This window comes from Oncorhynchus mykiss, chromosome 17 (genome assembly GCF_013265735.2).
Source record: "Oncorhynchus mykiss isolate Arlee chromosome 17, USDA_OmykA_1.1, whole genome shotgun sequence".
NCBI classification, from domain to species: domain Eukaryota; kingdom Metazoa; phylum Chordata; class Actinopteri; order Salmoniformes; family Salmonidae; genus Oncorhynchus; species Oncorhynchus mykiss.
In genome coordinates this window covers 91,913,596-91,930,535 of record NC_048581.1, presented here as the reverse complement: position 1 = coordinate 91,930,535, position 16,940 = coordinate 91,913,596, and the positions used below count along the sequence as shown (strand labels likewise).

General features: G+C 43.5%; 1 protein-coding gene across 1 annotated transcript in view; it reads right to left on the bottom strand.

Annotated features, from left to right (window-relative positions):
* Positions 1 to 15,134, bottom strand: part of LOC110519238 (transcription cofactor vestigial-like protein 4) — a 96,566-nt gene extending 81,432 nt beyond the window's left edge. The window contains exons 1-2 of the mRNA XM_036950958.1: positions 14,823 to 15,134; positions 13,742 to 13,818 (exon numbers count right to left, since the gene is read on the bottom strand). Coding sequence (XP_036806853.1) covers positions 13,742 to 13,805 — 64 coding nt within the window. The 5' untranslated portion in view covers positions 13,806 to 13,818; positions 14,823 to 15,134. The remainder of the gene's footprint in view (positions 1 to 13,741; positions 13,819 to 14,822) is intronic.
* Between the last annotated feature and the right edge of the window lie 1,806 nt (positions 15,135 to 16,940).

Below are 16,940 nucleotides of genomic sequence, written 5' to 3'. Positions count from 1 at the left end.
TAACATGGTTATATACAGGGAGTACCAGGTAATAACCTGACTATATACAGGAAGTACCAGGTAATAACATGGTTATATACAGGGAGGTAATAACATGGCTATATACAGGGAGTACCAGGTAATAACATGGTTATATACAGGGAGTACCAGGTAATAACATGGCTATATACAGGGAGTACCAGGTAATAACATGGTTATATACAGGGAGTACCAGGTAATAACCTGACTATATACAGGGAGTACCAGGTAATAACATGGCTATATACAGGGAGTACCAGGTAATAACATGGTTATATACAGGGAGTACCAGGTAATAACATGGTTATACACAGGAAGTACCAGGTAATAACATGACTATATACAGGGAGTACCAGGTAATAACATGGCTATATACAGGGAGTACCAGGTAATAACATGGCTATATACAGGAAGTACCAGGTAATAACATGGCTATATACAGGAAGTACCAGGTAATAACATGGCTATACACAGGAAGTACCACAGAAGTGGAACAGAAGTGTGATTGACTTGGAGTTACATTGTGCTGTTTAAGTGTTCACTTTATTTTTTGGTGAGCAGTGTATATATAAATACCTGGTTAAATAAAGGGTTATATATATATATAAATACCTGGTTAAATAAAGGGTTATCTATATAAATACCTGGTTAAATAAAGGGTTAGGGTTATGTATATAAATACCTGGTTAAATAAAGGGTTATATATATATAAATACCTGGTTAAATAAAGGGTTATATATATATATATATATATATATATATATATATATATATATATATATATATATATATATATATATATATATATACCTGGTTAAATAAAGGGTTATATATATATATATATATATATATATATATATATATATATATATATATATATATATATATATATATATATATATATAAATAAATACCTGGTTAAATAAAGGGTTAGGGTAATATATATAAATACCTGGTTAAATAAAGGGTTATATATATATATATATATATATATAAATACCTGGTTAAATAAAGGGTTATATATATATATATATATATATATAAATACCTGGTTAAATAAAGGGTTATATATATATATATATATATATATAAATACCTGGTTAAATAAAGGGTTATATATATATATAAATACCTGGTTAAATAAAGGGTTAGGGTTATGTATATAAATACCTGGTTAAATAAAGGGCTATATATATATAAATACCTGGTTAAATAAAGGGTTATATATATATATATATATACCTGGTTAAATAAAGGGTTATATATATATAAATACCTGGTTAAATAAAGGGTTATATATATATATATATATATATATATATATATATATATATATATATATATATATATATATACCTGGTTAAATAAAGGGTTATATATATATATATATATAAATACCTGGTTAAATAAAGGGTTAGGGTTATATATATATATATATATATATAAATACCTGGTTAAATAAAGGGTTATATATATATATATAATTACTTGGTTAAATAAAGGGTTAGGGCTATATATATAAATACCTGGTTAAATAAAGGGTTAGGGTTATGTATATAAATACCTGGTTAAATAAAGGGCTATATATATAAATACCTGGTTAAATAAAGGGTTAGGGCTATATATATAAATACCTGGTTAAATAAAGGGTTAGGGTTATGTATATAAATACCTGGTTAAATAAAGGGTAATATATATAAATACCTGGTTAAATAAAGGGTTATATATATATATATAATTACTTGGTTAAATAAAGGGTTAGGGCTATATATATAAATACCTGGTTAAATAAAGGGTTAGGGTTATGTATATAAATACCTGGTTAAATAAAGGGCTATATATATAAATACCTGGTTAAATAAAGGGTTATATATATATATATACCTGGTTAAATAAAGGGTTATATATATAAATACCTGGTTAAATAAAGGGTTATATATATATAAATACCTGGTTAAATAAAGGGCTATATATATAAATACCTGGTTAAATAAAGGGTTATATATATATATATACCTGGTTAAATAAAGGGTTATATATATAAATACCTGGTTAAATAAAGGGTTAGGGTTATATATAGAAATACCTGGTTAAGTAAAGGGTTAGGGTTATATATATATATATATATATATATATATATATATATATATATATATATATATAAATACCTGGTTATATATATAAATACCTGGTTAAATAAAGGGTTAGGGTTATATATATATATATATATATATAAATACCTGGTTAAGTAAAGGGTTAGGGTAATATATATAAATACCTGGTTAAATAAAGGGTTAGGGTTATATATATAAATACCTGGTTAAGTAAAGGGTTAGGGTTATATATATAAATACCTGGTTAAATAAAGGGTTAGGGTTATATATAGAAATCCTGGTTAAATAAAGGGTTATGTATATATATAAATACCTGGTTAAGTAAAGGGTTAGGGTTATATATATAAATACCTGGTTAAGTAAAGGGTTAGGGTTATATATATATAAACACCTGGTTAAATAAAGGGTTAGGGTTATATATATATATTTATATATTATATATATATATATAATATATATATATATATATATATATATATATATATATATATATATATATACACACATACTGGTTAAATAAAGGTGAAATCTTTTGTTTTATAATAATAGCAGGCATTTAGCTCGTCTGGTAGACATCACTGGGCAGCTCGCGGCTGGGTTTCCCTAGGTAATCCATGATAGTTGCCCCTCAGAGGTGCGTGCTTAGTCCCCTCCTGTACCCATGACTGCATGGCCATGCACGACTCCAACACCATCATTAAGTTAGCCGACGACACGACGGTGGTTGGTCTGGTTTTCAACCTTCCCAAGTTCTCTCGTGTCACCCTGTTCCACACTCCACTGGCTTCCAGTCGAAGCTTGCATCCACTACAAGACCACAGAACAGCAAGAGGAACTGTCCCTCCCTGCCCCTTCCGGCTCAAACCCTACACCCCAAACCGAGCACTCCCGTTCTGCCACCTTAGGTCTCTTGGCCCTCCCACCCCTACAGTGGGGCAGCTCCTGCTCAGCCCAGTCCAAGCTCTTTCTCTGTCCTGGCACCACAATGGTGGAACCAGCTTCCCCCTGAAGCTAGGACAGTAGAGTCCCTGCACTACTTCCAAAACATCTGAAAGCCTACCTCAATAAACTGTACCTTAAATAACCCCCTCACCTCGATCCACGGTGATATGTGGTTGTACCACCTAGCCATCTTAAGATGAATGCAGTAACTAAGTCGCTCTGTATAAGAGCATCTGCTAAATGACTAACATGTAAAAATGTAAATGTATAGGGAGTAGGTCAGAAACCTGGCAATGTGGTGGACCAAGGAGCTGATAGTGGACTACAGGAAATGGAGGACCGAGCAAGACCCCATTCACATCGACAAGGCTGTAGTGGAGCTGGTCGAGTGCTTCAAGTTCCTTAGTGGACACCATCATGGTCCAAACACATCAAGACAGTCGTGAAGAGGGCATGGCAACTGCTCAGCATGCGACCGCAAGGCTCTACAAAAGTTAGTGTGTACTGCCCAGTACATCACAGGGGTCAAGGTTCCTGCCATCCAGGACCTCTATACCAGGTGGTGTCAGAGGAAGGCTCTAAAAATGTTCAAAGACTCCAGCCACCGAAGTCATAGACTGTTCTCTCTGCTACCACATGAGAAAGAGGTACCGGAGCGCCAAGTCTGAACCGCTTCTACCCCCAAGCCATAAGACTGCTGAACAGTTGGCAATATCATTGACCCCATATATATGTCGTCTCTTTGGCTATGCTGGATTAAGTGATATGACATGCTATTCTATGAAATAATTTCTACGTAATTAATATTACCTGATTGAGCTAATCATGTAAATGTAATTAACTACAGAGTCGGGCACCACTAAATAATATTTATAGAGCTGCTATCTTCCGAATAAACTCTTAAAGACCTAGTAATATTTTACATCAATAGCAGTCAATATCAATCGTCACCTTAATTCAGTCTCATCTGAAAGTTGTAAATTCTTAGTTATCTGCAAGAACCCTGGCTAACAATTTGAATCAGCAATACAAAATTGGGTTTATTTATTTATTTATTAAATACCTAACTAATCACACAGAATTACACATACACATAATTAAATCATAACTTGATTACAAATTACGTCATAAAGGAAAACGTCCCTAGCAGGCGGAACAGATATGACAGCTGGTTACACAAAAGAAAAGGGTCTGGGTTGAGTGAAGGAGCAGGAAGACTGAGGAACACAGGGCGAAGCTGTGCTATCGTAAATACAGTATCTTATGCATTCTAAATTACCGCCCATTTTGAAAAGGAAAATGCAATAAATATTGACTCTGAGCTGCGCTTCGGTAGGTTGGTGGTAGATGGAAGGCCGTGTTGCCCAACCGAGTCCTTTGAAGAATGTCTCTGGTGGTCATTTAGATACGTTGTAGTAACGTCGTTGTGTGGTAGATGGGATACTCTGCCTGTTCCTTCCTAACCTGCGTTTGCAGCTGCGGTCGCTATCACTTCTGTAGTGAATAAGAGTTCAAAGTTCATACCATTCGCAACCAAAGCTCACGCTGATGTTGGCTTCGTTATATTATCTGAACCCTTCTGACATCAGACCGTCGTCCTACATCCTCGGAACAGATAGTTCTATTGTCGTCAAGGCTTTATATAGGAAGGGAGAAAAGGGGTGTGTTTCATAGTTTACAACTTCGGTCTCTTCACATGGGCGGCCACTGAGTGAGCAGCCCTAACTTATGAAAACCCACATCTCACATTTTAGAAGCTAAAATCACATTTCATCCCCTCACGAATAATTTCATATTCAAACATTTAAATTGAACAACAATTCCATGTGAATCCAATAACTCTGATGTGTAGACTTTCCACTGTAGAGTTTGTCATCTTATCATTGATGAGAATGTCTCAGATGACAACCGAACTGACATCATATTCATTAAGTACCACCGCATATGTTCAATTGGTCGGATTACCAGAATATAGTTCATTTCCCCCCACATTCTGATGTTCCCAGAATCTCTATGTTAACCAAGGGGTTTTGCAAATGTAACATCAGTAGGGTAGAGAGAGAGGAAAAGGGGGGGGAACAGGTATTTATGACTGTCATAAACCTATCCCCCAGGCCAACGTCATGACAAAAATATATATTTTACTGCCTCCCTTGCACAGGCGTCATGTACACTCACTGGTCTCTTTTAATGTTGAATACAAATGTGAAAGTGCATTTCAGATTATAGACCGACTCCAAATTCTAAAGCACACTACAAGGAGTATAATGACGCCAAGATGTCTGTATTTTTATTTTTTTTTAAACTGCCTTAAATGATGCTTGCATCGTGATTTAAAAAAATACATAGTTTAATACAAATGTAAAGCATGTCAAACATCCTTCCCCCCAATGAAGTTTCTATGTGAGAATTGCCAGAACATTCAGAGATACCAAAAATATTTTTTGGGGGGGTCATGCTGCCGTTGAATCGCCCAAACTGAGCGGTAATCAGACAGACAGACATACAAGCAGACCTGGGTTCCAGTGCACATACTGGTACTTAAAGTTCACATGTATATAAATACAGGTCTGCAGGCAGACTGGCAGGTAGATGGTGGAACGTGCCATCACGTCAGAGTTGTGATATACTGCAATGGCAGAGGGATACCAAGCCAGAGCCAGAGCTCGGTCAATAGGTAAAAGTTGAGGTACAATATATTTTATATATTGAACAAAAATATAAAATGCAATCATCTCAAAGATTTTACTGAGCTACAATTCATAAAAGGAAATCAGTCAATTGAAATTAATTAATTTAGCACTAATCTATATATTTCACATGACTGGGCAGGGGTGCAGCCATGCGTGGGCCTGGCTCCGACTGGGAAGCCAGGCCAAGACAGAAACGCCAAAGGAGAAATGAAACATGGGACTATGTTGCATTTGTATTGTTGCGCAGTATAGCAATCCAATGAACAGAGCTGAAGTGATTCCTTATTCTACATACCAGAGAGGCATGTTTTGTCTTCATAATATATTTCTAACTGAAGGTTGACTGGTTAGGACACTTCCACACAGGAAAGAGGTTACACCAGGGAAACAATAAACAGAGAACCTCCCCTTAGTCTTAGACAGGAAGGAATAACATCGGACTTCCTTCGGAACAGATATGTTCTTTCACTGACAACACTACAGCCCTCCATCTTATACAGACAGAACTGACAACACTGTTTAGGCTATAGTCACAGAGCAGCTGGAATAACTAGAGCAGTGTTGGGTGGGCCAAAACCACACACACACAAAAAGGATAAAAGCCTGGCAACAACACTGTCTGACTGCACTACAACACTGTCTGACAGCACTACAACACTGAAGGCCTGACTACAGCTGTCCTACTAAACACTGTCGGACAACACTGAAGGCCTGACTACAGCTGTCCTACTAAAACACTGTCTGACTGCACTACAACACTGAAGGCCTGACAAGAGCTGTCATACTACAACACTGTCTGACTGCACTACAACACTGTCTGACAACACTACAACACTGAAGGCCTGACAACAGCTGTCCTACTACAACACTGTCTGACAGCAATGAAGGCCTGACAACAGCTGTCCTACTACAACACTGTCTGACAACACTACAACACTGAAGGCCTGACAACAGCTGTCCTACTACAACACTGTCTGACAACACTGAAGGCCTGACTACAGCTGTCCTACTACAACACTGTCTGACAGCACTACAACACTGAAGGCCTGACAACAGCTGTCCTACTACAACACTGTCTGACAGCACTACAACACTGAAGGCCTGACTACAGCTGTCCTACTACAAAACTGTCTGACAACACTACAACACTGAAGGCCTGACAACAGCTGTCCTACTACAACACTGTATGACAACACTACAACACTGAAGGCCTGACAACAGCTGTCCTACTACAACACTGTCTGACAACACTACAACACTGAAGGCCTGACAACAGCTGTCCTACTACAACACTGTCTGACAACACTACAACACTGTCTGACAACACTGAAGGCCTGACAACAGCTGTCCTACTACAACACTGTCTGACAACACTGAAGGCCTGACTACAGCTGTCCTACTACAACACTGTCTGACAACACTACAACACTGAAGGCCTGACTACAGCTGACCTACTACAACACTGTCTGACAACACTACAACACTGAAGGCCTGACAACAGCTGTCCTACTACAACACTGTCTGACAACACTACAACACTGACTGACAACACTGAAGGCCTGACAACAGCTGTCCTACTACAACACTGTCTGACAACACTGAAGGCCTGACTACAGCTGTCCTACTACAACACTGTCTGACAGCACTACAACACTGAAGGCCTGACTACAGCTGTTCTACTACAACACTGTCTGACAACACTACAACACTGAAGGCCTGACACCAGCTGTCCTACTACAACACTGTCTGACAACACTACAACACTGAAGGCCTGACTACAGCTGTCCTACTACAACACTGTCTGACAGCACTACAACACTGAAGGCCTGACTACAGCTGTCCTACTACAACACTCTCTGACAACACTACAACAATGAAGGCCTGACTACAGCTGTCCTACTACAACACTGTCTGACAACACTGAAGGCCTGACAACAGCTGTCCTACTACAACACTGTCTGACAACACTACAACACTGAAGGCCTGACAACAGCTGTCCTACTACAACACTGTCTGACAACACTACAACACTGAAGGCCTGACAACAGCTGTCCTACTACAACACTGTCTGACAACACTGAAGGCCTGACTACAGCTGTCCTACTACAACACTGTCTGACAGCACTACAACACTGAAGGCCTGACAACAGCTGTCCTACTACAACACTGTCTGACAACACTACAACACTGTCTGACAACACTGAAGGCCTGACAACAGCTGTCCTACTACAACACTGTCTGACAACACTGAAGGCCTGACTACAGCTGTCCTACTACAACACTGTCTGACAACACTACAACACTGAAGGCCTGACTACAACACTGTCTGACAACACTACAACACTGAAGGCCTGACAACAGCTGTCCTACTACAACACTGTCTGACAACACTACAACACTGTCTGACAACACTGAAGGCCTGACAACAGCTGTCCTACTACAACACTGTCTGACAACACTGAAGGCCTGACTACAGCTGTCCTACTACAACACTGTCTGACAACACTACAACACTGAAGGCCTGACTACAGCTGTCCTACTACAACACTCTCTGACAACACTACAACACTGAAGGCCTGACTACAGCTGTCCCACTACAACACTGTCTGACAACACTACAATACTGAAGGCCTGACTACAGCTGTCCTACTACAACACTGTCTGACAACACTGAAGGCATGACTACAGCTGTCCTACTACAACACTGTCTGACAACACTACAACACTGAAGGCCTGACAACAGCTGTCCTACTACAACACTGTCTGACAACACTACAACACTGTCTGACAACACTGAAGGCCTGACTACAGCTGTCCTACTACAACACTCTCTGACAACACTACAACACTGAAGGCCTGACTACAGCTGTCCTACTACAACACTGTCTGACAACACTACAATACTGAAGGCCTGACTACAGCTGTCCTACTACAACACTGTCTGACAACACTACAACACTGAAGGCCTGACTACAGCTGTCCTACTACAACACTGTCTGACAACACTGAAGGCCTGACTACAGCTGTCCTACTACAACACTGTCTGACAACACTACAACACTGAAGGCCTGACACCAGCTGTCCTACTACAACACTGTCTGACAGCACTACAACACTGAAGGCCTGACACCAGCTGTCCTACTACAACACTGTCTGACAACACTACAATACTGAAGGCCTGACAACAGCTGTCCTACTACAACACTGTCTGACAACACTACAACACTGAAGGCCTGACTACAGCTGTCCTACTACAACACTGTCTGACAACACTGAAGGCCTGACTACAGCTGTCCTACTACAACACTGTCTGACAACACTACAACACTGAAGGCCTGACACCAGCTGTCCTACTACAACACTGTCTGACAGCACTACAACACTGAAGGCCTGACACCAGCTGTCCTACTACAACACTGTCTGACAACACTACAATACTGAAGGCCTGACTACAGCTGTCCTACTACAACACTGTCTGACAACACTACAACACTGAAGGCCTGACTACAGCTGTCCTACTACAACACTGTCTGACAACAGCTGTCCTACTGTAGAGAGCAGGGGGACATGAGGGACGGACCCAGAGAGACACATGGTATTGTAGAGAGCAGGGGGACATGAGGGACCCAGAGAGACACATGGTATTGTAGAGGGCAGGGGGACATGAGGGACCCAGAGAGACACATGGTATTGTAGAGAGCAGGGGGACATGAGGGACCCAGAGAGACACATGGTATTGTAGAGGGCAGGGGGACATGAAGGACCCAGAGAGACACATGGTATTGTAGAGAGCAGGGGGACATGAGGGACCCAGAGAGACACATGGTATTGTAGAGGGCAGGGGGACATGAGGGACGGACCCAGAGAGACACATGGTATTGTAGAGGGCAGGTGGACATGAGGGACCCAGAGAGACACATGGTATTGTAGAGGGCAGGGGGACATGAGGGACGGACCCAGAGAGACACATGGTATTGTAGAGGGCAGGGGGACATGAGGGACCCAGAGAGACACATGGTATTGTAGAGGGCAGGGGGACATGAGGGACGGACACAGAGAGACACATGGTATTGTAGAGGGCAGGGGGACATGAGGGACGGACCCAGAGAGACACATGGTATTGTAGAGCGCAGGGGGACATGAGGGACCCAGAGAGACACATGGTATTGTAGAGGGCAGGGGGACATGAGGGACCTAGAGAGACACATGGTATTGTAGAGGGCAGGGGGACATGAGGGACGGACCCAGAGAGACACATGTTATTGTAGAGCGCAGGGGGACATGAGGGACCCAGAGAGACACATGGTATTGTAGAGGGCAGGGGGACATGAGGGACCCAGAGAGACACATGGTATTGTAGAGGGCAGGGGGACATGAGGGACCCAGAGAGACACATGGTATTGTAGAGGGCAGGGGGACATGAGGGACCCAGAGAGACACATGGTATTGTAGAGGGCAGGGGGACATGAGGGACCCAGAGAGACACATGGTATTGTAGAGGGCAGGGGGACATGAGGGACCCAGAGAGACACATGGTATTGTAGAGGGCAGGGGGACATGAGGGACCCAGAGAGACACATGGTATTGTAGAGCGCAGGGGGACATGAGGGACCCAGAGAGACACATGGTATTGTAGAGGGCAGGGGGACATGAGGGACCTAGAGAGACACATGGTATTGTAGAGGGCAGGGGGACATGAGGGACGGACCCAGAGAGACACATGTTATTGTAGAGCGCAGGGGGACATGAGGGACCCAGAGAGACACATGGTATTGTAGAGGGCAGGGGGACATGAGGGACCCAGAGAGACACATGGTATTGTAGAGGGCAGGCTCACCGATACACTACCATGCTCAGTTGACATGTCAGAGAGAATAGCATGGTATGGCAGACACTCAACACAGGATGGGAAACGAGCTACATGATGCCAGGCCTGATCTGACAGATTAAAACACTTACCACTGAAGACAAAGGTACCTATTCACAAAGAGTCTGGGTAGTAGTGCTGATCTAGGATCAGGTCCCACCCCGTCTAATTCATTATAATCTATAGCACCAGTAGCAGTAGTGCTGATCTAGGATCAGGTCCCACCCCGTCTAATTCATTATAATCTATAGCACCAGTAGCAGTAGTGCTGATCTAGGATCAGGTCCCACCCCGTCTAATTCATTATAATCTATAGCACCAGTAGCAGTAGTGCTGATCTAGGATCAGGTCCCACCCCGTCTAATTCATTATAATCTATAGCACCAGTAGCAGTAGTGCTGATCTAGGATCAGGTCCCACCCCGTCTAATTCATTATAATCTATAGCACCAGTAGCAGTAGTGCTGATCTAGGATCAGGTCCCACCCCGTCTAATCAGCACTCCAACTCCAATAGTCTTTGTGAATAGCCTTCCATAGACTCCAGTCTCTCCACACAGAACAACTAGCAAGTTGCAACTAGCAAGAGAACACTGCACACTGCCTACAAAATGAGGTGGAAACTGAGCGGTACTTCCTAATCTCCTGCCAAATGTATGGCTGTATTAGACAGACATATTTCCTTCAGATTACACAAGATATCTAAAATTGTGAATTCTTTGTGTAAGAATTATATTTTGATAAACTCCCATAGCTATTGGGTGAAATACCACAGTGTGACATCACAGAAGCAAGATGTGTGACCTGTTGCCACAACAAAAAGCACAACCAGTGAAGAACAAACACAACCCGTATTTATGTTTATTTATTTTCCCTTTTGAACTTTAACTATTTGCACATCGTTAAGATAATGTACATATACGACGTTTGAAATGTCTTTATTCTTTTGGAACTTTTGTGAGTGTAATGTTTACTGTTAAGACAATATTTACTGAATTATCTAGTTCACTTGCTTGGGCAATGTTAAAATATGTTTCCCCATGCCAGTAAAGCCCTTAAAATGTCAATGACAACACAGACCAACTCCCCTGCAGAGGTTAATCAAATTAAATCGACAAGAGACAACTCTTCTCTCAGCAGCTAACTTAGAACACTTTTCAAAAGAAAGAACAGCATATTTTCCGTACTGCCCGTCTCGACTCCTCACTCGGTCTAGCCCAGACCGCCCGTCTCGACTCCTCACTCGGTCTAGCCAGACCGCCCGTCTCGACTCCTCACTCGGTCTAGCCCAGACCGCCCGTCTCGACTCCTCACTCGGTCTAGCCAGACCGCCCGTCTCGACTCCTCACTCGGTCTAGCCCAGACCGCCCGTCTCGACTCCTCACTCGGTCTAGCCAGACCGCCCGTCTCGACTCCTCACTCGGTCTAGCCAGACCGCCCGTCTCGACTCCTCACTCGGTCTAGCCAGACCGCCCGTCTCGACTCCTCACTCGGTCTAGCCAGACCGCCCGTCTCGACTCCTCACTCGGTCTAGCCAGACCGCCCGTCTCGACTCCTCACTCGGTCTAGCCAGACCGCCCGTCTCGACTCCTCACTCGGTCTAGCCAGACCGCCCGTCTCGACTCCTCACTCGGTCTAGCCAGACCGCCCGTCTCGACTCCTCACTCGGTCTAGCCAGACCGCCCGTCTCGACTCCTCACTCGGTCTAGCCAGACCGCCCGTCTCGACTCCTCACTCGGTCTAGCCAGACCGCCCGTCTCGACTCCTCACTCGGTCTAGCCAGACCGCCCGTCTCGACTCCTCACTCGGTCTAGCCAGACCGCCCGTCTCGACTCCTCACTCGGTCTAGCCAGACCGCCCGTCTCGACTCCTCACCCGGTCTAGCCAGACCGCCCGTCTCGACTCCTCACTCGGTCTAGCCAGACCGCCCGTCTCGACTCCTCACCCGGTCTAGCCAGACCGCCCGTCTCGACTCCTCACCCGGTCTAGCCAGACCGCCCGTCTCGACTCCTCACCCGGTCTAGCCAGACCGCCCGTCTCGACTCCTCACTCGGTCTAGCCAGACCGCCCGTCTCGACTCCTCACTCGGTCTAGCCAGACCGCCCGTCTCGACTCCTCACTCGGTCTAGCCAGACCGCCCGTCTCGACTCCTCACCCGGTCTAGCCAGACCGCCCGTCTCGACTCCTCACTCGGTCTAGCCAGACCGCCCGTCTCGACTCCTCACTCGGTCTAGCCAGACCGCCCGTCTCGACTCCTCACTCGGTCTAGCCAGACCGCCCGTCTCGACTCAGTGTTGTAGCCAGACCGCACGTCTAGCCAGACCGCACGTCTAGCCAGACCGCACGTCTCTACTCTTGACTCGGTCTAGCCAGACCACCCGTGTCTACTCTTAACTCAGTCTAGCCAGACTGCATGCCCGCTGAGAAGGATTTGCTGCTGCTTAATATAAGAAGGGATTTTCAACCAGACAGAATTAAAGCTTGATTATGTGTGGAGACAGCCATGAGGAGTGACTGTAGGCCCAAGGGATAGGGTTGAAGGGAAGGGATAAGGCCAGGGTATGGCAGGATAAGGGTAAAGCCAGGGTATGGATAAGGCCAGGGATGGGCAAGGGTAGGAGAAGTGTATGGCTAGGGTAGGGCCAAAGTAGGCTAGGTAACGGGTAGGGCCGGGACAATACCATAATTGCGGAATTCATTAGTATCGGGCAAGGAAATCAAAACATGAAGCGGATTTAACTTCTTTAGGAAAACAGCCCATATGTTGTCATCAAGAGAATCACATTTATGTATTTTCCAAGCTAGAGCCAGGGCGTCAGGGCTAGGGAGTCAGGGAGTCAGGGCCAGGGCATCAGGGCAAGGGCGTCAGGGCGTCAGGGCCAGGGCGTCAGGGCAAGGGCGTCAGGGCAAGGGCGTCAGGGCAAGGGCGTCAGGGCAAGGGCGTCAGGGCAAGGGCGTCAGGGCCAGGGCGTCAGGGCCAGGGCGTCAGGGCCAGGGCGTCAGGGCCAGGGCGTCAGGGGCAGGGCGTCAGGGGCAGGGCGTCAGCAGGGGCAGGGCATCAGGGCGTCAGGGTCAGGGCATCAGGGCCAGGGAGTCAGGGCTAACTTACGTTTCTCATCATCCGCATACACTAACGATGCAGCTCTTGACAGAACATCCAAGGGCCTTTCCATTCTTCACAACAACCTGAAGAAGAAAGATCAGATTGATTTAGAATGCAACAATTTTCTATCTTTAAGGACCATAAAGAAATCTGACAGCATGCTTATTTAATTTTCGAGCTCTAGCCTTAGACTTGGCAGCGACGTAGTGTCCCCCCGTAAGTGACAGAACACTGAGCCAATCCCGGCACAACTTGAGAACATTACCAACCCCTAAAAGCTCTGTATTTTCTGCTGGCTGCCCCACCACCACAAAAAGCACTGAGCTCGGCTGAATCACTTGCATTTTGGAGATGCCTTACTCATGAAAGGAAAATAGACCATGGGTGCATGTGGCTTTATTATTAACGCAATTATTTTGTCTTTTTTTTTCTACATTGTTTGCAAACTGATGTGTAACACGTATTAATGCCAAAATAACATGCAAAACAGGCAACACAAAAAAAAAACGAAAAAGGTGAACCCTGAAGGTGACCCCTGAATGAGGGGTCACTACTGAGTAGGACTAAAGGTAAGCTGTTTCAGAATTGACATTTTTTACTAGAATCGACTGATGGTGAGACAATGTTGTTGCTATCGAAACTGAACTCGGACCAGATCAGAGAACGGAGCTCCTCAACTACCCGGGAAGAAGACCACAGTAGGCGCTAAAGGAAGTTCAAGTCTATCATAGGAATGGAGTCATTTCCATGGAACTAATAATGAACACAGGACGGAAGATTTTAGATATTTGTGGCAATACTTTATAGGCTACATAAAGTGTAAGACTTATTTGTGCAGTTTCTTTAACTTCTATTTAGATATACAAACAAGTAATGTAATGGTACTGTGTATTCGCCCATATCAGGAAATCATTAGTCACAATTAATTTAACGTCGGAAAACGTTTGTTTTACAACTGAAAGTAGATCGGGGCAACGTAATCCAAATCCCAACAACTGCTACACAACACAAGAATGCATGCAATGTTGCTACAATGTTTCCCCGTCACAACGAGTAGGATCGTAGCCAGTCGCTACAGTGTACATACCACCTTCCTTACTGCGACACTTTGGAAATCTTCGCAATTATATTCGCGCCGATAACAATTCTGAAGAACAATCCTGGTGCAATTTCAACCCACAGAAACGACACCACTGAATTGTTTCGTGTCCGATGCCAGTGAGAAACAATGCCTTGGTAATGGTTGAACACACTTGGGAAGTTCGTTGTTAAACGGAGCGTGAAGAATGATAGAATTGTCTTCCTAGCAGGTGGTGAAAGTGGAGACTTCTCATTGGTCGTGCGCCACGAAATGATCTCAGCATAACTGATGAGCGCTACATTGCATCACATCCTCTGCAGGTAGAGTGAAGTCCGAGAAAAGTGGGACGTCATATACAGTTTAATTCTGATGCGTTTGTTTATTACGCCGACAGGTGAACACTATTGGGAGTTTGAGCGGTAAGGATATTCAACTGAATGTAGACGAAAGTCGAGGAGGAGTGAAGTCATAGATGAGGCAACAGCCGAAATTCGGACACTAATGTCGTTTTTCCGACAAGAAAAGGCTCAGATCGGAATTATGGTTTCAAAAAACAAATAAAACAACACCTCGTGGCACAGCGCCTCTCCCCCATGTGACCTACTGGTTGTGTGTATGTACTGACACGTGTAACTGATAGATGCACACACATACACACACTACATGTTACTGTTTTTAAACGTATGTAAATTGTGAAGTTTTTAGTCTGTAATGTATTTTTTTATGATGTGTCAGACCCCCAGTATGACAAGCTGTCTCCATTGTCGTCGGCTAACGGGGACCCTAATGAATCCAATCGACCGTTAACATGGTGGTGTTGCCATTGTTTATATAAAAATAAAAAAAAAGTTATTTTATAACGTGGAAATAAACACATGTCCAACCCTCATATCACACTCACAAACTGAAAAACATGTTTGTGTTTACAATCAGTTAGTGAGAGAGAGCCTCAAACATCACATTCATTTCTGTACAGCCTGCTACACTGAACAAATGCATACATGCAACATTCAAGTTGAGGAGACTAAATGACGTGGTGTTACCTTAGATTGTAAACTGTCATGGTCAGAACATATATAGAAACAAATAGAAACGTAACATGCAACAATTTAATACATTTTACTGACTTACAGTTCATGTAAGGGAATCAGTCAATTAAAATCAATTCATTAGGCCCTAATTTAGGGTTTTCACATTACTGGGAATACAGCTGTGCATCTGTTGCTGGATACTGGCGGGAACTGGAATGCGCTGTCTGTCGTACACGTCGATCCAGAGCATCCCAAACATGCTCAACGGGTGACATGTCTGGTGAGTATGGAGGAATTGGAACACGCTGTCCAACACGTCGATCCAGAGCATCCCAAACATGCTCAACGGGTGACATGTCTGGTGAGTAATGTAAGGCCATGGAAGAACTGGGACATTATCAGCTTCCAGGAATTGTGTGCAGATCCTTGTGACATGGGGCCGTGTGTTATCATGCTGAAACATGAGGTGATGGTGGGTGGATGAATGGTACGACAATGGGCCTCAGGATCTCATCACGGTATCTCTGTACATTAAAATTGCCATCGATAAAACGCACATTGTGTTCGTTGTCCGTAACTTATGCCTGTCCATACCAATTGCACACTCCCTCAAAACTTGAGACATCTGTGGCATTGTGTTGTGTGACAAAACTGCACCTGTTAGAGTGACCTATTATCCCCAGCACAAGGTGCACCTGTGTAATGATCATGCTAGTTAAATAAAGGTAAAATAAAAAAATTAAAATATTATACTGATCACACTATAAGGCTCTATGCTCTACTGATCACACTATAAGGCTCTATGCTCTACTGATCACACTATAAGGCTCTATGTTATACTGATCACACTATAGGGCTCTACTGATCACAATATAAGGTTCTATGTTCTACTGATCACACTATAAGGCTCTATGTTCTACTGATCACACTATAAGGCTCTATGTTTAGCTGATCACACTATAAGGCTCTACTGATCACAATATAAAGTTCTGATCACACTATAAGGCTCTATGCTCTACTGATCACACTATAAGGCTCTACTGATCACACTTTAAGGCTCTATGTTATACTGATCACACTATAAGGCTCTATG